The sequence below is a fragment of the Geotrypetes seraphini genome, chromosome 16, assembly GCF_902459505.1.
Source record: "Geotrypetes seraphini chromosome 16, aGeoSer1.1, whole genome shotgun sequence".
NCBI classification, from domain to species: domain Eukaryota; kingdom Metazoa; phylum Chordata; class Amphibia; order Gymnophiona; family Dermophiidae; genus Geotrypetes; species Geotrypetes seraphini.
This window is the reverse complement of record NC_047099.1, coordinates 24386929-24409120: the sequence shown is the minus strand read 5'-3', so window position 1 is coordinate 24409120 and position 22192 is coordinate 24386929. Positions and strand designations below refer to the sequence as shown.

The 22192-nt window shown below is 41.6% G+C and overlaps 1 protein-coding gene across 1 annotated transcript in view; it reads left to right on the top strand.

The window, feature by feature from the left end:
- Positions 1 to 22192, top strand: part of DNAH2 (dynein axonemal heavy chain 2) — a 511463-nt gene that overhangs the window by 439311 nt on the left and 49960 nt on the right. The window contains 5 exon segments of the mRNA XM_033923769.1: positions 3192 to 3375; positions 4965 to 5155; positions 6903 to 7094; positions 11951 to 12135; positions 12851 to 13079. Of these exon segments, the coding sequence (XP_033779660.1) occupies positions 3192 to 3375; positions 4965 to 5155; positions 6903 to 7094; positions 11951 to 12135; positions 12851 to 13079 (981 nt within the window).

Genomic DNA, 22192 nt, shown 5'->3' with positions numbered 1-22192 from the left:
GCAGATCTCTCTTCATTTCCAGCAGAGGACAGCTATTTCAAAGCCCATTCCCTGATTTAAACAGGCATCAGGCATTTCAAAAAACTAATCATTGTCATTAGGCAGATCCAGACTTTGTAGAAATTTCTTTTTTTTTTTTTTTTTTTTTTTTTTCCGATTCAAGATGGCCGCGGTCGTGGTGCACCGAGCAACTGCCTGTTAACCCCCACCTTCGGGAAATCTTTCCTCTTGCTCTCTGCCAGAGATCGTGCTAAAGAGGAGGGGAAGGAAAGCCTCCCTGGCCTCACGGCTTCACTGGTAATTCCCTGGTAATTTTTAAAAGTGAATCTTGTTGCCTCTGCCAGGGGGACCCAATCTTGCCGATTTTGCTGTTTTTTTTTTTTTTTTTTTTTTCAGCGGAGACCCGATCTTACCGGCTCTGTCAGCAGGGATCTGATCTTGCCACCTTTATCAGCGGGACCCGATCTTGCCGGCTTTATCTGGGGGACCCGATTTGCTATTTTTGCCAGCGGAGACCCGATCTTACCGGCACTGTCAGCAGTTGAGACGGATTCAGCCCTCCACACTTCGTTTCTCAAATAACAACTAGCACAGATTTTTTTTTTCGATCCAAGCAATCGCGGCGCTCCGAGCAACCGCCCGCAGAATCCCACTCGGGAAACCTCTCCTCCGGCGCTTCACACCGCCGAACTTAGATCGTGCCAAAGGGGAAAGGAAGCCTTGAATCAGTCTCCTCAGGCAATATCCAAGACGGACTCATCCCTCCACACCACACCTCATCTCCCGGAAAGAAAAACGGCACTTTAACTCCCAACTCTCACTCAAAACGGCACCCCTTTCTCTCCCACTCGATTTAAAGAGGAAAACTTTAATTTAAATGTAAAATCTTGCTTTTTTTGTAGTTTTTTTCTTGAAAATTAAGCCTGTTTATATGGAGCTGTTTCTTCACCCAACCGTCATCGTTCGCGTCCAAGCCACGCTTTTAAAAGTTAGAACATAATAACATAATAGCCTTACTGGGTCAGACCAATGGTCCATTAGGCCCAGTAGCCCGTTCTCACAGTGGCCAATCCAGGTCACTAGTACCTGGCCAAACCCAAGGAGTAGCAATATTCCATGGGTGGATTCAAAGGAAGAAATTCTATAAGAGGCATCTAAAGACAGGCATCTAAATAAATAGGCACCTAACTTAATTAGCAAATTGGCTTCAACAAGCTCATAATTGGAAAAAAAAATCAAAATTAATTGGACGATAGGCGTCTATCTTCTTAGGCATGTTTCGCTGTAAAGCGCCTTCAGGAGCTCCCAATCTCCTCTTATAATAAATGGTATTTTGCACATGCAGCTACCCGGAGGGGCTTTCCACTCTTCTTCATAAAATCTCATACCCTATCCTTCGCCATGCTCAGGAGTTTTTTCCTGAGCATGGCAAAGGATAGAGAATGAGATTTTGTGAGGAAGAGTGGAAAGCCCCTCCGGGTAGCTGCGTGTGCAAAATACCATTTATTATAAGAGGAGATTGGGAGCCCCTTCTAGTTGTAGCTCCCGAAGATGCTTTACAGCGAACACAGCTCTGTGTCGGGCTAGACCAGGGATCCCACTTTGAGGGCCGCAATCCAGTCGGGTTTTCAGGATTTCCCCAATGAATATGCATTGAAAGCAGTGCATGCACATAGAGCTCAGGCATATTCATTGGGGAAATCCTGAAAACCCGACTGGATTGCGGCCCTCAAGGAGGGACTTTGAGATCCCTGGGCTAAACTGTATATTATTCTACAAAGAAAGCCCGGAACTCTGGTGGGATTTCCTGGATAACAACAGAACATCTTGGAGCCTTAAAGACTCGACTTTCTCATTGTAGTTCGACGTGATGAATTGGTGATATGTGATGGATAGTGAACAATCTCAAGCTATGATGATATACAATAGTGACCACTGCTATGCAGGCTGATTAAGAGGGTTCTTGTTATAAATGAATACACATTTTTATATGAGGTTGATATGGAGGGACAAATTTTATATTTATGATATATAGTGAGATTAAGAATTAAAGATTTTTTTTTTTTAATTCTTTATTCATTTTACATCTTACAACAAGTGTATCATAAAATAACAATTAAACTTATACAATATCACTTGATTCTCTATCAATTTAACTTAAAGAGTTTTTTAATATAAACAAATATAATATAATTGTATTTGATATGTTAAAAACTGAAGCTATTAATTGTTAGAAGTCCCATATTAGTGAAGTAAGTTTTAAGTTAGGCATGATTCTGTAATAGGTGCTTAAGTATGATTGGCAAGAGATAGGCACCTATCTTTTAGACACCATTTACAGAATTTCCTCCAAAATGCCCTTTCTCAATCCACCTAGAAGAATGAATGATGCTCTACAATTTACATGATTTTAGCTGCATTTGAGGGAGGTGTTCTGGAGGCAGGATTTGTACTGGACTGAAAAAAAACACACATGGATTATATTTTCAAATCTACGCATGCTGTCTTTCTTGAAAAATCTTCCTGCGCAAAAAAAAAAAGCAAAATGAAAAAGCAGGTACTTTGAACTCACAACAGTTGGCAAAGGTACAAACATACTTGAGATGGCTCAGGGGTGATATGATGGTCTATAAAATGAGTGGCCGTGGAAAAGCATAGATGTGAATCACTTGTTCACTCTTTCCAAAAATGCTAGGACTAGATGACATGCGATGAAGCTACTAAGTAGTAGATTTAAAACAAACCGGAGAAAATATTTCTTCACACAATGTGTAATTACACTCTGGAATTCATTGCCGGAGAATGTGGTGAAATCAGTTAGCATTGCAGGGTTTAAAAAAGGTTTGGATAATTTCCTAAAACAGAGAAGGCCATAGGCCATTATTGAGATGGCTTGGGGAAATCTACTGCTTATTCCTAGGATAAGTAACATAAAATATATTTTGCCACTTGGGATCTAGCTAGGTACTTGGGACCTGGGTTGGCCACTGTTGGAAACAGGATACTAGGCTTGATGGACCTTCAGTCTGTCCTAGTACGACAATTCTTAAATTCTTATGAAACTGGTGCAAAGTCCATGGATAAAAAGTGCCCACAGATTTTTCAGAAAAGTGGCTAGTTTGAAAATAGTGCCATGCTGTGCTCTACCTATCTGTACCACTCAGCAATGGCCTCTCTCCTTTTTCTTGTAGGTTGTTGAAGATTCTACCACAAAGACCCCACTAATCTTTGTGTTGTCTCCTGGCGTGGATCCCACCAGCTCCCTTCTGCAGCTGGCTGAGCAGTCCCGAATGTCACACCGCTTCCAGGCTCTCTCTCTGGGCCAGGGACAGGCTCCTATCGCCACACGCATGATCAAAGAGGGAGTCAAAGATGGTGAGCCGGTTTTCCCTCCAAGGACATGCTCATATTCTTATATGATATTATTTCCCCCATTTTAGATATCCGTGGACTTGTACTAGCATTCAGCTTCTTAGCTAGGACAGTTCTTGAGGCTCAAAGCAACTGCAATTGAGTTTTGTGTAACTCCTTTTAAAGCTTTAGATTTTCATCCTCAAAGCTCAAAAGATGCAGTTTAGGATCCACGTCTTCAGTTACATGGTGGATGCATTCTTACTGTAATCTGAGAAATCATCAGGATGATGTAAGTCCACTTTCTGAAGCTAAGAATTGTATTGCTTATAAATATGCTTTGGGTCTTTTACATTTCTGTATAGACAAGCAAGGAGTTGCAGGTTTATTTCTCTTCCTTCAACACTTTTGTTCTATTTCTTTCTTAATCCAAGCATTGTCTTCTCATGGTGAGAGGAGAGGAGGAATGCAGCGGCTGTGCTGTCTGCAGATAAGGAAGAATGAGTAGGGGAGGGACTCGGGGAACACAGGGAACACCCATGTAGAGTGCTCTGAACTGGAGGTGAGCTCCAGCACACTGGCTCCATTGATGACATCACCCGGAAATACAGCCGCATTCTTCTGTGTTCCACTGATAATGTGACTTAACATAGGTTGACCAGATTTCCTCTTTAAAAAAAACAGAGAACACCTGGCCCCACCTTGTTCCACCCACCTGCTCTGCCCTATTCTGACCCATTCTACTCCGCCCCCAGCTCCACCCCTACATGGATCTTGTCTCCTTCCCTGAGCTCGGGGCCGTGTCTGGAAGACCTCCTTGCATGCACAGACATTGACGCAATGACATCACACGCATGCATGTGATGTCATCACGTTGACATCTGCGCATGCACAGAGGCCTAACAAATGCAGCCCTGAGCGCGGGGCATTCCAAAACCCAGACAAATTGCTGGGTTTTGGAAATCCCTCCAGGCACCCAGACAGTCCTCTAAAAAGAGGACATTTCCAGTTTTCCCGGACATCTGGTAACTCAACACCTCCACACTAGCCCTAACATCCATTGAAGTCCTGGAGGTCAACAATTGCAGAGGTCTTCATGGCAGTTGTGCCTATGCTCTTGTCTTAGTAATCATCTGCCTCCTTCCTGGAGCAAGTATCCTGCCATCACAGTTTCCTCACCCCTTTAGGCCCTCCTGAGCCTACCTTTGTGGGTCCTTGATGGTCTAGAGGGAAACGGGCTTGAGCGATGCCCTCTTGCTCCTGTCTGGTGCGGTCTATTCTTCAAAATGGCTTCCATGATTTCTAGCAGCAATCTCACAGTACTCAGATGCTGAGCTACAGATGGGAGGAGTGGCCTGGCCTGGTGGTTAGAGCTGCCTCAGCTTAACCTTTCATTGCCCCAGGTTCTGCAGTTAAATTGTGAGCCTGCATGGACAGATAGGGAAAATACTTAAGAGCACCTCATTACTAGTCAATGTATTGTAAACCACTTTGGGTGGCTAATAAATAAAAATATTCCTGTCGTGACTGCATAAGTCTTTTATCTGGGATAACACCAGGAAGCCTTACAAGAACTGGTGTACACTCACTTCGTTTTCTCCCTTTTGTGACAGGTAACTGGGTCTTTCTGGCTAACTGTCACCTCTCCCTGTCCTGGATGCCCCAGCTGGACAAGCTGGTGGAGGAGCTGCAGATAGAGCAGCCACATCTAGATTTCCGCCTCTGGCTTAGCTCCAGCCCTCACCCTGACTTCCCTGTCTCCATCCTGCAGGCCAGCATCAAGATGACCACTGAACCACCAAAGGTATGAGGCAAGTCCTGCAGAGCGGTAGAGCTGTTGAGAGGGGAAATACTAGGGTTATCATATTTTTCTCCAGGAAACCCAAGACACATGACCCCGTCCCGTTCCGCCTCCAGCCCCACCCCCACAAAGCCTCCTCTCTTCTTCCAGACAAGCTCCAGCCGTGTCTGGAGGGCCTGGAGCATGCATGGATGTGTGTGATATCATCCGTGCATGCTCCGAGGCCCTCCAAATGTGGCCGGAGCTCATTGGGGGTTTCCAAAACCTGGACAAATGCCGGGTTTTGGAAAGTCTGTCTGGGAGCCTGGACAGTCCTCTAAAAAGAAGACGTGTTCAGGTTTTCTCAGACATCTGGTAACCCTAGGAAATACAAGTGTATAATCAGGCCTGGCATGGCAGAAGGTGCTGCAGGAAACGACGGAGTTGCATTGCCATTGTCATTTCTGCAATCAGATTTGGATAAAAACCGAGAGCACTTATGCAGACAGCATTAGTTGGTGGCCATGTGCTTTTATTTCATTTTCTGTGTTGCAAAATGGGTAAATTTTGATTCATACAAATTGATATATAGCCAAATGTTATCCACATATCTTGAGAAGGGGTCAGGGATGTTGTGGCAGTGGGGTTTAAAGTTATATGAATTGCAGTGATATTTAGCCGTGGTCCAAGAGGTATAGTTATCAAAGTGGGCCTCCGTTAAGACATGTTATTTTACGGTTGACCTGAGTTATTAGTAACTAGGTAACTAGGCCTCGTTGCATAAAATGAGACTTGCTAAAACAGCATGAATTAAGTAATAAAATAGCACATCTTAAAAGGAGACCGTCCCACGTTGATAACTTCCCCCCTTAATGTGAAGAATTTCAGTCTCTGGTGACCAGAGCTGCTATTGTGATGTCATAATGCCTCATTCCACCAATGCCTAAGAGCCATCTTCATCCGTGATGTCACAATGGCTGGATTGTCCTATACTGAACACTTTTATTACACATTGCAGTGATCTAAATTTCTAGAGACATTTCTTTTTTCTTTAAGGGGAAAAGTGATCAATGTGGGCCACCATTAAGACATGTTATTTTACTGTTAATCCCAGTTATTAGTAACCTAGGTCTCATCGCATAAAATGGAACCTTCCTCCCTGGATAAGTCCCACTCGCCAGGTCCGTAGTCAGATGTTCAGTAGCATTATCCAGATCATTCCCTTAAAAGCACGGACAGGCTGCCTCGGCACTGTTTGAACAGTGTTGGAGTGGTCTGGGGCAATGGTTAAGGCAGAGTTGGGAGATACCCGATTAGCCACTAACCGGGTAATTATCCAGATACATTTAGGACAGCAAAAAGGCTGGTGGCCATTTTATGCCAGGGTATTCAGGGCTGGTATATGGTACAGCCCAGTGTAAAACATCTGGGCATTAAAAAGTTTCCAGCCATGGAACTTTATGTGTATAAGTAACTCATCTGCATAAATTATAGATTGACTGAACATATAAATTGCATACAGATATGTGTATAACATACACATGTGTTTTGAATCCCAATGAATATTTATTTATTTACAGTATTTATATTGTGCATAATCTATGGATCAAACAATACAGTCAGTATTGGCCGCACTGTTTATATAATTCAGTAGTAATGGTGAGGATTTGCTTAGCTGGTGAGCTGGAAGTTACCTGAGGGAGGCCCAGTTGTCCTCCCTCTACAAGGCTCATTCTTCACTTCCTTTCCACTTTGCTTTTGGCTGCTCCAGGGTTTGAAGGCGAACATGACGCGTCTGTACCATCTCATTACTCAGCAGCAATTCAACCGCTGCACCAAGCCTCAGAAGTACAAGAAGCTCCTCTTCGCACTCTGCTTTTTCCACAGCGTGCTGCTGGAGCGCAAAAAGTTCCTACAGCTGGGCTGGAATATCGTCTACGGCTTCAATGACTCAGACTTTGAGGTAGTCTTCCTGTAAATGTCTGTGTCCTCTCTTTGCTCCCTGTGAGGGATCTGTTTCCTCTCTACTCTCCCTGCAAGGTATTACTGTATTCTCTGGCAAGCAGGACATAATCAGCCGCAGAGTGAATGATATTATCCAATGGCACCAGAGCACAGAGTGTTCTCAGAGCCATGGACAAGCAGGATCAACCATTCCCACATGTGGCTGATGTCATTATCTCCCGGTCTCAATAAAGGGGTACGGATCTCAGATCGGCAGCCCAAAATAACTAGTTAATAGGCTTCAATGGTTTCATTATTGGCGTTAACCTACGACGCTTTTAAAAAAAGTCATAAAAACTGCCTTATTCAATAGATATATCACCTAAACAGTAACTACACCAAACACTAAATCCAATTCTATTATTTCTAACATGTTCCCTCTGAAATTCTTAACAAACTGTATATTGTAATTTGCTGCATTTTAAGATTCTGCATTCTGTAATTTCACTGACTGTCTGCATATTGTAACTCGCTGATTGTCCAGCTCTCTTCAATGTAAACCGCCTAGAAGTCGCACGACTATGGCGGTATAGAAGAATAAAGTGATTATTATTATTATTTAGGCGCTGATCTGGCTGTGCACTACTCTATAACAATGGGCATCTAAATTGGATCTTAACATAAGAACATAAGCAGTGCCTCCACTGAGTCAGACCCGAGGTCCATCGTGCCCAGCAGTCCGCTCATGCGGTGGCCCAACAGGTCCAGGACCTGTGCAGTAATCTTCTATTTATACCCCTCTATCCCCTTTTCCAGCAGGAAATTGTCCAATCCTTTCTTGAACCCCAGTACCGTACTCTGCCCTATTACGCTCTCTGGAAGCGCATTGGCTAAGGCTCTTAACATTTGCATCTCCTCTTCCTATAGGCTAAGGCTCTTTGCACCTGCATTGTGATGTCATAGAGCTTTATGGTTATAAAAACACAGAAACATGATGGCTGATAAAGGCCAAATGGTCCATCCGCAGCATCCTCTATCTCCTCCTCTCCCATAAGAACATAAGCAATGCCTCCGCTGGGTCAGACCAGAGGTCCATCGTGCCCAGCAGTCCGCTCACACGGCGGCCCAACAGGTCCAGGACCTGTGCAGTAATCCTCTATCTATACCCCTCTGTCCCCTTTTTCCAGCAGGAAATTGTCCAATCCTTTCTTGAAGCCCAGTTCCGTACTCTACCCTATTATGCTCTCTGGAAGCGCATTGGCTAAGGCTCTTAACATTTGCATCTCCTCTTCCTATAGGCGGCTCTTTGCACCTGCATTGTGATGTCATAGAGCTTTATGGTTATAAAAACACAGAAACATGATGGCTGATAAAGGCCAAATGGTCCATCCGCAGCATCCTCTATCTCCTCCTCTCCCATAAGAACATAAGCAATGCCTCCGCTGGGTCAGACCCGAGGTCCATCGTGCCCAGCAGTCCGCTCACGCGGCGGCCCAACAGGTCCAGGACCTGCGCAGTAGCCCCCTATCTATACCCCTCTATCCCTTTCTTCAGCAGGAAATTGTCCAATCCTTTCTTGAACTCCAGTACCGTACTCTGTCCTATTACGTCCTCTGGAAGCGCATTCCAGGTGTCCACCACCCGCTGAGTAAAGAAAAACTTCCTAGCATTTGTTTTGAATCTGTCCCCTTCCAATTTTTCCGAATGCCCTCTTGTTCTTGTATGTTTTGAAAATTTGAAGAATCTATCTCTCTCTACTTTCTCTATGCCCTTCATGATCTTGTAGGTCTCTATCATGTCTCCTCTGAGTCTCCGCTTTTCCAGGGAGAAGAGCTCCAGCCTCTCCAATCTTTCAGTGTATCTTGAGCCGCAAAGGGGCACAGGTGGGTTCACAAAAAATGCCTGCGCTGTTACAGAATAACAGGGTGCCAGGATTTAAACCAGATTTCAGTCCTCATGCCCAAAACCGAGCGCAGAATCCAGTTCTCAATGCTATTTCTATAAAAAGCACTCATACTTTCAGCGCCTTTTATAGAATAATGTTGAGCACCAATATTTATCGGCACCGTTTATAGAATTTCCCCCTATGTGGTTTTCTATATGGAAAGTGTCCTAGTATTAGCTAGAAAAGACGTGATTTTTGTTCTGCCCAGTACCACATCTCAAGTCAGCCAGCATCATTTTGAAATGTAGCACCAGGATGGGGTGAACTGAGAGGGCTTAAAAGAGTTCTGGGAGCGATGGTACAAAGCCTGGGAGGGGAACACTTTTTTTTTTTTTTTTCAAATTCTTTATTCATTTTTTCATCTTACAACAAGTACACAATATTACATCATTTAAAACTTTTCCACATCACTTAAATCTCTTTCTATTGTCATCGTAAATACATAAATTTATTCCCTCCCCACCCTGAATGGAAAAATCTTACTAATTATCATAGTTTGGAATTCTTATGCTTCCAGATGGATTCAATGGATCATAGAGCCGCACAGTGGTATAAATTAATATCCGGATTTGTAAATAAAAAACCAAAAAATGGTCTTAGAGACATTTGGAGCATTGAGATAAAGCATCAAATTAATGCATCTCAATGGCCACGACTTTGGTCTTGGAGGTTAAAATGTACAGTGTCAGCATCTATGAGACAAACTTGGTTTTTTCTTCTGCATAGAGCTTTTTGGACCCCTGTTCGCTTACAAAAGATAGATAGTTCTAAGTCTAATAGATGCTGGCATTGTCATGTTGAAGTCGGGACATTAGATCACCTTTTATTCTATTGTCCATTTATCTTATCATTCTGGAAATCAATTTGGCCTCAAATCAATAGGATGTTAGAAAATCCGGTAGCCTTGACATATGATACTATTTTATTTGGAACAACTATGAGAGCAAGAAGTCAAATTTCGTCAAATAACAACAAACTTCTGTTTATTTTAACTGGAATAGCAATACAACAAATAACATATAATTGGAAAAAGCATGACAGGTTGAATTACAATTTTTGGTGGAATTCTGTATGTCATATATACAAAATGGAACTCACTATTGCAACACAAAAAGGTTATGTGAGTAAGTTTCAGAAAGTCTGGGGACCGTTAACAGATTTTTGTAATGAATGATTAACTTTTCCCATGATAAGATATTTGATTAGAGGGGAATGGGGTGGGATTTTATTTTTTGATTATTACACATTATATCAATATTTGAATGAAATTGCAATAAAGTTGATTTTATGTATTATTGATTGGGAGGGAGGGAGGGGTGGGGGATTATTATATTCAATAAGAATTATATAAATTTAGATTTCTGACATAATATAACTTTGTATTAATTTTTAAAGAAATGTTAAATTTAATGTTAATATAAGAATTAATCAAGTGTGTATATTCAAGTTTCTAATGAGTTTATGTGATACACTTGTTGTAACATAAGAAAATGAATAAAGATTTATAAATCTAAATCTATTCCCTCCCCACCCACCCTTCCCACAAATATTTCAATCAAAAATATCATATAAATATTGTATTCTTATCTATTAATTAAACCTTTAATAAAACTTTATACCATCCCCCCCTTCCCCCTATGTATAATATACTGTCAGTGGAAAATGATGTCTAATCATTACAATAATTTGTCAATGGCCCCCCAATCTTTTTTAAATTATTATAATTCCCTTTCTGTATAGCAATTGTTCTTTCCATTTTATAAATGTGGCACAACGAATTCCACCAGAATGTATAGCTAAGATTATTGTAATTTTTCCCAATTACTGGTGATATGTTGCATGGCGACTCCTGTCATAATCAATAGAAGTTTATTATTGCTTGATGAAATTTGACTTTTTGTTCTCATTGACATACCGAACGGACCACTTTTTTTTTAGTTCAAAAATGTTTTATTAGGTCTTATAAAACCACAACAATCAATATCATGTTTTATTGATGCACAATCAGTAAATACACAAAACAATGGTTCAACAAGATCGAGAATACCAATAGCAGAACAAACAGGTTTTGCAAAGAAACCCCTAGTTCCCCCCCCCCACAAAAATGTAATTCTATCCCCCCTTACTCTTCTCTTCTATATATAAGTTCATGTAAACCTTTTTTTTTCCTTCTCTTCCTATATTTTAAGTTCTTGTAAACCGTGCTGAGCTCCACAACATCCATGGAGATGATGCGGTATATAAACTTAAGGTTTAGTTTAGTTTAGTTCTATCTGTGCTAAACCTTTCCAGAACTATTTCTATCCTTTTCCCAAACCAGCTTTCGATGCATACTCAACATACACAGCCCCTTCACCATGTGGGTCCACCATTTATGTCCCCTCTTCTCCCCCCACCAATTACAGTTCATCATCTGTCCCCTTCCACTCTCCATCCCTACCTCCTTCTGCAGGTCTGCCCTCTCTCACTCTCCGACCACTCCCTCCCCAGTGGCATCTCCCTGCTATCCTGTTCCTGACCCAACAAATCCTCCCTCCCCTGTGCGGGTCTAGCCTCCAATTGACTTCCCCCTCCCCTTGTGGAAACAGTATATCTTACCCGCAGGCCCTCCCAAAGCAGCAGCGGTGGCCGGCCAGCAGAGGAAATGCTGTAAACAGGCTGCTTGCGGTCAGCCCCACCAGTGCCTTTCCTCTGCTGGGTTAGAAGTGACACTGCAGAGGAAAGGCCCTGGCCACAAACATTTTAGCATTGCATTCATTTTCAGTCAGTTAATTGCACCCCTCTGCACCCTGCTGGCTACACCCATGCCTTTTGTCCTTTTCTTGTGACTATATTTCCTGTGGTTTAATTTCTAGCAGTACAGACTGAATCCTTTGAAGTGCACATCCCAGCCTCTGCTTCTGATTTTGTTTTCTCTCATCCTGCCCCAGGTGTCAGAGAATCTATTGAGCCTATATCTGGATGAATATGAGGAGACTCCATGGGATGCTCTAAAATACCTCATTGCGGGAGTCAACTATGGGGGACATGTGACTGATGATTGGGATCGAAGGCTGCTCACTACATACATCAATGATTACTTCTGTGAACAATCCATCACCACAAGCAACTTCAGGCAAGAACCAGTAGGAGGGCAGGCAGTGGTACTATCCAAAAAGAAATCTCCTTTTCTTCAGCCCCACCCTCCCAATAGGGAGAGAGGCACTGCTGTGCTGTTAGTAATCAGAATCCCATGCAGGCTGATGCCTATGAAACAAGAATATAGCATAAACAGCAGCAGGAAAATCTGAGTCTAATATTTAAAAGAATTTAACCTGGATAGGGGATTTTCCTGTTTGGTTAAATCATATTGACTAAAGATAAACTGGATATTCAGTGGCACTTAACCAGATTGTGCCACCCGATATTCGGCAGGCTGCCTTGGCACTATCCTGTCGGAATGGTCTGGAGGAAACTCTGGGCAGACCTGGCATTTATCCAGTTAGTGGTCATTTTCAGTCTGCTACCTGGATAAAGGTAGGACATCAAAAAGGCTCCCCTACCTTCATCCAGTTAGTTATTCCTGCTTTGATCTGAATATTGCTGGTACCCCGATTATATCCAGATACTCAGCACTGGTGTCTGGACATGGCATGTCACTAAAAATCTAGGTGTAAAAAAGCCAGCATGGCAGACTGAAAATTCATCCCTTTATTTTTAAACACAGAGCGGGCATAATTACACCTCTTATTTCAGACAGGTGCTTTGGCAAAAGGAATAGCTAACCCCTATCCCCTTCCATATGTTTTTATTTAGGAGCAAAAGGTTAATGGTATTTTTCTGGGTTTCAGGCTTTCTGCGCTGGAAATATATTACATCCCAAAGGATGGTCTCTTAAGCGCTTACAAAGAGTTCATCAGCATGTTGCCTGGCATGGACCGACCCGAGGCCTTTGGCCAGCATCCAAATGCTGACATTGCCAGTCAGATTACAGAGGCCCGAACCCTCTTTGAGACATTGCTCTCGCTGCAGCCGCAGATCACTCCCAGTGGAGTAGGGGTCCAGACTCGTGAGGAGAAGGTAAAGTTGCTTGCGTTCCTTTTTAACAACTGGTCCAAGTGCCTTGCAAAAGAACTTGGGTCCTCCACAGCATTAACAGTGTACCAAGCCCCAGCTGTCTTTTCTTTCAGGCATACAGGAAGGAGAACGAGAGTTCAACCATTACAACAAGATCTGCCCTTGCAAATTACAAGGGATGGGCTGTCATTGTATTCAAAAACAAGCACAACATTTCATGTTTATATCATTCGCTGACAATTACGTGCACTCTTTGGAAAGAGAGTACACTGTTTCAGAAGGGATGTTCAGTCTTTTCCAATAGTGGAAAAACTATTGCACATACACAAACATGGGAAAAAGTGTGTCCTCTTTCTGAAATAATGTGCCCTGTTTCCAAAGAGTGCACGCTACTACAGTCTGTTCTTGTTATTCGTGTGTTTAAGATGCATGAATTTGCCTATCTGTGGTTGCCTCGATTGCAGCCAAATTCCCCATTCATGCCGCTGTGTTCGTGTATTCATGAACCGGTGCTTTTTTGCTTTCACTTTCACTTCATGGTCAGGTGTTGCTTCCAGATATGGCCCCCAAACATCTGAAGAGTGAACTGCAAGTACTTCATGCAGGAACCACTGTTCACTTTCCACTGTTTTGAGGCACAATGTGAACTGCTGGAACCCAACCTCTATTTTCCCATGCTTCATTATTTGTGATTTTGTGGTTCATGAACATTTTCGCAAACCATTCTACCATGAATAATGAGAGTGGCATTTTCTGGCTTCCCATCCCTAACATGTTACCCCTGCCTTTTTGAAAGTCTGATGACATTTTTCCAGCTGCTGTAAAGGTTCTAACCAAGAAAGACTTATACACCACTAAGCGTGATTCTCTAAAGGATTTAGGTGCCTATAATGTAGGCCTTTAAAACCTTGGCCTACATTACTTAGGTACCATCGACTCGTGTTTGAGTCTTAGGGACTTGATGAATTACAGATCTAAAAAGAAATTAGTTTTGTGCTAGTCTAGTAAGGACCTCCAGTGTCATCCCCATGGTTGGTTTCAACCTGTCTAGCCATCTGATTGCAAGTTGCCCTCTTCGCCTGGTTCCTTAGATTTTCCCAAACATGATGACCTTCTCCATTGATCTTTCTCCTCTTAACAGTGTGACCAAAATAAGACAGTTGTAAGTTCATCATTTGGGCTTTGAGTGACATAACCAGTTTGATCTCTTACAGAATCGATTTATTAGTTCTTCAGGCAGTCTACGGTATGTATAAAATTCTTTTTTTTATAAATTCTTTATTCATTTTTTGAACTTCAATTATGCACAAAAGAAGATGCATTTACATAAATTATTATCATTACAGCACAATATACTTAATAGAATAAAAACAAGACAACTATCAATATATTATCCATCATATTCCCACCCCCCTTATCTTATCCAATATTCTGGTGTTTAAGATATCAAGTGATGAATTAAGGTATTTCTGAATGACTGTTGTACACTTGTTGTAATTTTTGAAAATGAATAAAGATTTTTAAATAAAAAAGAATAAAAACAAGATTTATTTTCTCCCACCCACTTTCCAATTTACATACACCTCATAAAAATACTTGTAATCAACCCTTCTATATTTTTTAACAAATGCCAAAACATATCTCCCTCCCCCCTCACCGGATGAGCATGTTTCCCTTAGTTTATACAAATAAATCAATCTTTACAATATTTAGTTAATGGTTCCCAAACTTCCATAAATTTTTTTTTTCAATTCTTTATTCATTTTTTAAAAACTTACAATAAGTGTGACAGTATGTATAGTATTTAAAACTCAATTACAACACTTAATATTCTGTTAAAATCCATATCAGAAATTATCCCCCCTCCACCCTATTCAAATACATTCTTTAAATTCAAGAAACCTATCTTAAACTCCATTCCTCAATACCTTATCTAATAATCAAATCAAAAAACCCTTCCCCCCTCCCCCCATCCTGGATGTGCAGTTTAAGGGGAAAAATAATATATAATCATTACAATATTTTGCTAATGGTTCCCAAATCTCCTGAAATTTTCTAAAATTCCCCTGCTGTGTAGCTACTGTCCTTTCCATTTTAGAAATGTGACATAAAGAGTTCTACCATAAACTAATTAAGTCTCTTCCAGTTTTTCCAATTACTCGTAATCTGTTGTATGTTCCATAAATTTTTTTATAATAACCCTTCTGAATGGCCATAAACTTTTCCATTTTAAAGATATAACATAGGGATTCCCACCAGAATGAATAATTTAATCTATCTCAATTTTTCCAATTCTTTAAAATAAGCTGCATGGCAACTCCCGTCATTATAAACAAAAGTTTGTTATTTTTTGCTGAAATTTGACTTTTTGCCCTCATAGATGTATCATACGATAGTGCCACTGGATTTTCTAATAAATTATTAACCTGATCCCAAATCGATCTCCAGAATTTTAGTATCAAAGGACAATAGTATAGTAAATGATCTAACATCCCAACTTCCAGGTGACAATGCCAACATCTATTAGATTTAGAACTATCTACTCTATGCAACCGAACTGGGGTCCAAAGTACTTCTCCAGCACCAAAACTCAAATGAGTTAATCTTCTTTCTGTCTTGTTTCCGTAATGTCCAGCTTTCGCATCCATTATTGACCACTGTGAAAATGAATGCATGGACAAGTCTGATCTTCATCTGGAGTGTTATTTCCTTGCCTTTGCAGGGGTTTCATTGAAGAGTGCAAGCCAGTGCTATTCTGCGGAGTATTTCTTACAAAAGAGCCCAAGAGATTGAAATCTTTTACAACTTCTATTCTATTGCCTTCATGCTCAAAATCTTCATCATTTTCTGTGTTCGTGATCTTCGTCTTGTTTATGTTCAGTTCTAATCCCATGTTATGACTTCTGGTTTTGACTTTTCTCAGTAGATAAAACATGTCTTCTTTGCTGCTGGTGATGAGTGTTGTATTATCTGCATAGCGCACGTTGTTTATATTTTGGCCACCAGCTTTGAAACCAATTACCAGGTACTGAAGGGGATAGACTTAGTAGATAAGGACAGGTTGTTCACCCTCTCCAAGGTAGGGAGAACGAGAAGGCACTCTAAAGTTGAAAGGGGATAGATTCCGTACAAACGTAAGGAAGTTCTTCTTCACCCAGAGAGTGGTAGAAAACTGGAACGCTCTTCCGGAGGCTGTTATAGGGGAAATCCCATCCTCCAGGGATTCAAATAGGGGAAAACACCCTCCAGGAATTCAAGACAAAGTTAGACAAGTTCCTGCTGAACAAGAACGTGCGCTGGTAGGGCAAGTCACTCAGTCCTCCATAGCCCCAGGTACGTTAGATAGATTGTGAGCCCACCGGGACAGATAGGGAAAATGCTTGAGTACCTGATTGTAAAAACTGCTTAGATAACCTTTTTTTTTTTTCCAAAATCTTTATTCATTTTCATTTCTTACATCAAGTGTACAATAAAATATCAATTAGATCATACAAATCACTTGAAAATCTAATCAAACATCAGCATAAATATATAAATAAAAACCCCTCCCCCTCCCATCCCTTCCAACAATAGTATTCTCCAAAGCTTTATTCATTTTAACATAACCTTGATAGACAGTATATAAAATCCTAATAAAAACTTGAAACTAGTCTCAGTTAGGGTACTGGTCTTTGACCAGAGGGCTTCCACATGAGCGGATTGCTGGGCAGGATGCAATTCTTATGTTCTTATGTTCAATGCTTTCTTCTTCCAAATTTGTTTTTCTGAAGATGGCTTTGCCGTAAAGATTGAACGTGATAAGTTGCATCCTTGGCTGACAACATGTTTTTATTCGTTTTTAATCTTTCAACAAGTGTACAAATTAAAACCATACAAATTCTTGTAATCATCACTTATAAGTCTATCAATAAATACAACAGTTATATATATAAAAACCCAAGACCCAACCCCCCTCCCTCTTATTGTTATTAATTAACACAATCGTATAAGTGCTGGCGAGAAAGGTAGATTTTTGACATCTTTTTGAGACTACATTGCCCAAACTTAGAAACTCTGTTGAAGTGCAGTACCGAAACGTGTCGCGTCAGAACCAGCGAGCTAAAGTTTGCGATTTTCAATGCATTTTCAATCTATAAGTGCAAATGTAGACCTTATAGCCGGTGCGGCATCATTAAGCTAAATATTCGACAAACTTGATTATTCAACTTTAGACTGTTTTGAACAATGAGTGGTGAGGTGGTAGTGTTGGGGGTTTTCCCCTCTTACTGCCTTCATATCTGAGCACGAGTTCTATCAGCAGTTGATGCATATTTAAACTAGTTCATTGCAAATTGATTTATAGAGTGATTATTCTATAGAATTTGATACAATCACTTTTAGTCACTCAATATCTACAATTGATTGAGTTCATTGTCCCCATCTTCATTTGGCAAGTTAGAAGTGGCTGAGTGTCTCCATGGACAAGCAGATAGAATTAGCCACATATTGTCAGAGCCAGGTTTCCAGAAGCCCAGAAAAGTCTTGAAAAACCAGGCACATGGTAGTAGCTCCTCTCAGTCTACTTCATCTGCCAAACTCAGCATCCTCCAGGGTTTTCTCAAGTGCCTGTGTTCAGTTTCACACCATGAATTGAAGGTCCTTAGTTTTGGAGGATAATCGGACTCACAGCAGGTTCTACCGAGTGACTGCAGACTCAATCATGCATAGTCAACTCTGAAAAGACAGGAATACTGAAAAGACTGGAAAATACTGAAAATACTGAAAAGACAGGAAAGGAAATACTGGGTTAAAAAGAGAGAGATGTGGTTCCACTGCACTCTGAGTTCCCCTCTGCAGGCACTTTGTAGTTAAGCCTACAGCATTCAGGGATTGCCTTTCTGCACTCTTTGACTTGATGTATCAGTAAGAACTGTGCCCCTCCCTTCACTTTTTCTCTTTGGTTAGATTCTTTACTTATTCATTTACTGTTGTTGGCAAGCTGACAAAGAAGACATTGAAAGTGCTTGCGAGTTGGTATCCTTCCCTATCTACAAAGTCTACATGTTTGTTTTATGCTGAGGCCTTCCCGGGGTGGTTTTGGTGCAGAGCATTCTGACACATAGCTGCTCCCCCTTGTCCTGCAGGCCTTAGCACATTGTCTCCCCAATACCTTACTGTCTCAGGATAGATTCTGAATAAAAAGTGGCAATTAAAAACCAAACCGTAGGTCTGTGGGCACCACTTCATAGTGAGCAATGCCTTAGTTGCATTAATGATAAATGCCTGAAGAATCTCAGCCCATTGTCCCCTGGGAAAGGATAGTATGTTTCTTCTTTCTTTCATGCAATGTCACAAGCCCAGCACTACAGCTAGCCTTGTTCCAGGTAAAAAGCCTAGAAACACAGCCCTGAAGCTGAGGAGAGGTGATCAGTGCAGCAGCTCTACTCCTGACATGGGCCAGGACTCAGATTCTGGGGAGGTTTCTCAAGAGCAGGAGCCCTGGGAGGATTCAGGACATTATGAGGACCTACAAACCTAAGCCAGGCACTGTTAGGACACAGCCTAGGAAACAGGCACTGTCTCCTTTAGGGACATACCTGCTTAGGTTAATTGCGGAGCAGGAGAAAGCCCAGGGAGAGCTGAAGCCTGCCCATCCCCCACATAGGCTTGGGCATGGCACTCACAAACTAAGGCAGCTTGAGCAGTGCAAGCCAGGGAGAGACAGAGCTGAACCAGGAGAGGAGTCAGAACCTTGGTTAGGTGCTCCAGAGGTCAGGCAAGGTAATGAAGTGGAAATGGTGGATTGGGAGGAATCATTACCTGCTAATCAGCTGCCATGCCTGGGATCAGGAGATTGCTCTGCCACCAGTTGTTGAACAAATGGACTTGAGTTGAAGCTTGCTTTTTGACTACTTTTTTGCTGGATTCAAGAAGCTGACACTGCTTTGTGTTTGTTGGGTAAAAAGGACTGTGTTTTGCTGGCTGGTTTTGTCCCCAGCAGCCAGAAGCTATTTGGGGAGTTTGAAAGGGCAATTAGCAAGGAAAGCTGCCCTACCTGAAAAGGACTTTTGTTTTTGCTGTTTGTTGAAGAAGACAGTATAAAGACTGTTCCAACTGCTACATTAGAACACTGCTAAACTCTGAGAGCGCTTGTCCGTGCTGTCTGCAGAACTTTGTATTTTGGGGGGGGTTTCTGCTTTTGAAGTTACAACCATTCATTGCTGCAGTGGGGATTGTGGGGCAGAATCCAGATGAGATCCAAGGGTTAGGATTGCAGGGCCTAACAGGCTATTACTTTGAGTGGATTCAGCAATTCCCCACTCCTCCAACTTTCCAGAGCTGGTGGGGGAGCCTGACTTCATTTAAGCAGGCACAGTGAGATTGGTTGGAGAAAGTTTTGTGACTTAATGAACACTGAAATACTTACCTGTTTGTGTTTTGGGTTTTTTCACTTGGAGAAATGCCAGAAGTTTAAATTCCTGGACTTACCCTGAAGCAAGGGTGTTGCCAGCCATGCGCTGACCCGGCAGCCAAAGAGGTTGCAGTACAAATTGCAGGAACAGGTGAACTGTTTGATTTTTGGCTTTATTTGATGGTTTTGTTATCACCTGGAAGAAGGAACTGTTAGACCCTTATTTACAGGGAATTGAAGAGGCCAGGCCACTGGACTAAAGCTAGTTTTCTTTTGATGCATGCTTGAATATTGGCTAAGTACCAAATAAAGCCTTCTTTATTTGAACAGTGGCTGGACTGCTGCCTTATTGGGAGTTTTGCCATTCTGACCATTATTTTTCCCAGCAGGGCCTTTACCTTTTGGAGGCGCGCCAAGGTCATACATAGCGCTCAGCGAGGGTACCCGCCTCAGGGCCCTGCACCTGCTACGCAACAGTAGGCATGCTTCAGGGATATGCCAACAGCAAAGATAAGCCATTCCTACAATAAATACATAAATACAACAAATAACCCCACAGAAAGGTGGAAAATCTAAAGAAAAAATGTACTCAAAAGAATATATATGTGCTCATAGAAAATAGACACACTATAAACACTTGGTGTTAAGACACATCAGTTGATATCTCAGAATTTTTTATTTTTTTAAATTCTTTATTCATTTTTCAAACTTTCAATAAGTGCAGTATAAGATAAAATCATTTTACACTTTAACATCACTTAATATTCAACCAAAGACCTAATTCACATCAAATATCTCTCCCTCCCCACATACCCAACAATTGTCCTTAAACATAAGAAAACATAAAGTACCCCCCCCCCCCCCCGACTTGGAAGTGTATGTTCAAAGGGAAAAAACAATATTCATTCTTTACAATATTTGGTTAATGGCTCCCAAACATCCTTAAATTTATTTAAATGCCCCTGCTGTATGGCTATTACTCGCTCCATTTTAAAGATGTGGCATAAAGAATATATCTCAGAATTTTTAATCTTTGGACATAAGTTTTCATTCTAAAGTGCACCCTTAAAACAGAATCCATTCAAAAGCCACTGCTCTATCTATCTATTTATTTACAACATTTATATTCCACTCTATCTATACAATTCTAGACAGATCACAAGTCAACATACCAAATCAATACATAAAATACCATTCCCAGTATTGAAAGAAATATAGCTACTCCTCACTTAACAATCGAGTTCTGTTCTTACGACTCGGCTGATAAGCGAATAGGTCAAGTGAGGAGTGTCTTAACTCCCAGCCCCCTCTCAATGTTACCGTAAAGCCCTGGTGGTCTAGCGGTGAAGCAGGGCAGCAGCTTTCTTCCTATGCTCCTGCCCCGTTAAAACTGCAGTCCAAAATGGCTGCTTCAAGTTCCTGCAGGAAATCGTGAGATCACTAAGGGAACTTGCAGCAGCCATTTTTGATCATAACTTTCACAGGACAGGAGCAAAGGAAGATCGCTCCTGCCCTGCTTTACTGCTAGGACACTGTGCTGCCATTTCCACCGACTGGTCAGAGAGCTGGTCGTAAGTCCAGGTGGCCATTAACTGGGTAGATCGGTAAGTGAGGAGTAGATGATAGATAAAACAAATACAGTAAACCCCCGCAAATTCACGGTTCGCAAATCGCAGACTCAGTAATTCGCGGTATTTTCCGACCGCCTCTTCCTAGTACTAAAGTCATGGTTACACTAATTAGGAGCTGCTTTGACATGCCAGATAGCGTGTCAAAGCAGCTCCTTATTGGTGTAACCATGACTTTAGTACCAGGAAGAGGCGGTTAGAAAATGTGCCCGGCTTCGTAAGTACAATTTAAGCACCCGCCAGTGCCCCAGCTGCCCTCTTCTGCCTTCGATCAGCTGAAAAAACGTATTCGTGGTTTTTGAAATTCGCAGGTGTTCCTGGAATGGAACCCCCGTGAATTTCAGGGGAGTACTGTATATCAAAAATAATCTCTCAAAAGAGATTGCAATATGTGTATAATGCCAGAAGACGTATGAGGAGAGACTGGAAGCCCTGAATATGTATACCTTAGAGCAGTGGTCTCAAACTCAAACCCTCTGCAGGGCCATATTTTGGATTTGTAGCTACTTGAAGAGCCTCAAAAAAAATAGTTAATGTCTTATTAAAGAAATGACAATTTTGCATGAGGTAAAACTCTTTATGGTTTATAAATCTTTCCTTTTGGCTAAGTCTTAATAATAATATTGTAATTTATAGCTAAAGAGACACATGATCAAGAAACTGTTTTATTTTACTTTTGTAATTATGATAAACATACCGAGGGCCTCAAAATAGTACCTGGCGGGCTGCATGTGGCCCCCGGGCTGCAAGTTTGAGACCACTGCCCTAGAGGAAAGAAGTGACAGGGGAGATATGATTCAGACGTTCAAATACTTGAAAGGTATTAACGTAGAACAAAATCTGTTCCAGAGAAAGGAAAATGGTAAAACCAGAGGGCATAATTTGAGGTTGAGGGTTAGTAGATTCAAGAGTATTGTTAGAAAATTCTTCTTTACGGAGAGGGTAATTGATGCATGGAATGCGCTCCCGAGGGAGATGGAGGAAAAGAAAACGGTGACAGAGTTCAAACTAGCGTGGGATGAACACAGAGGATCTCTAATCAGAAAATAATGGGTATACATTGAAGGAACTAAGGCCAGTGCTGGTCAGGCTTGCAC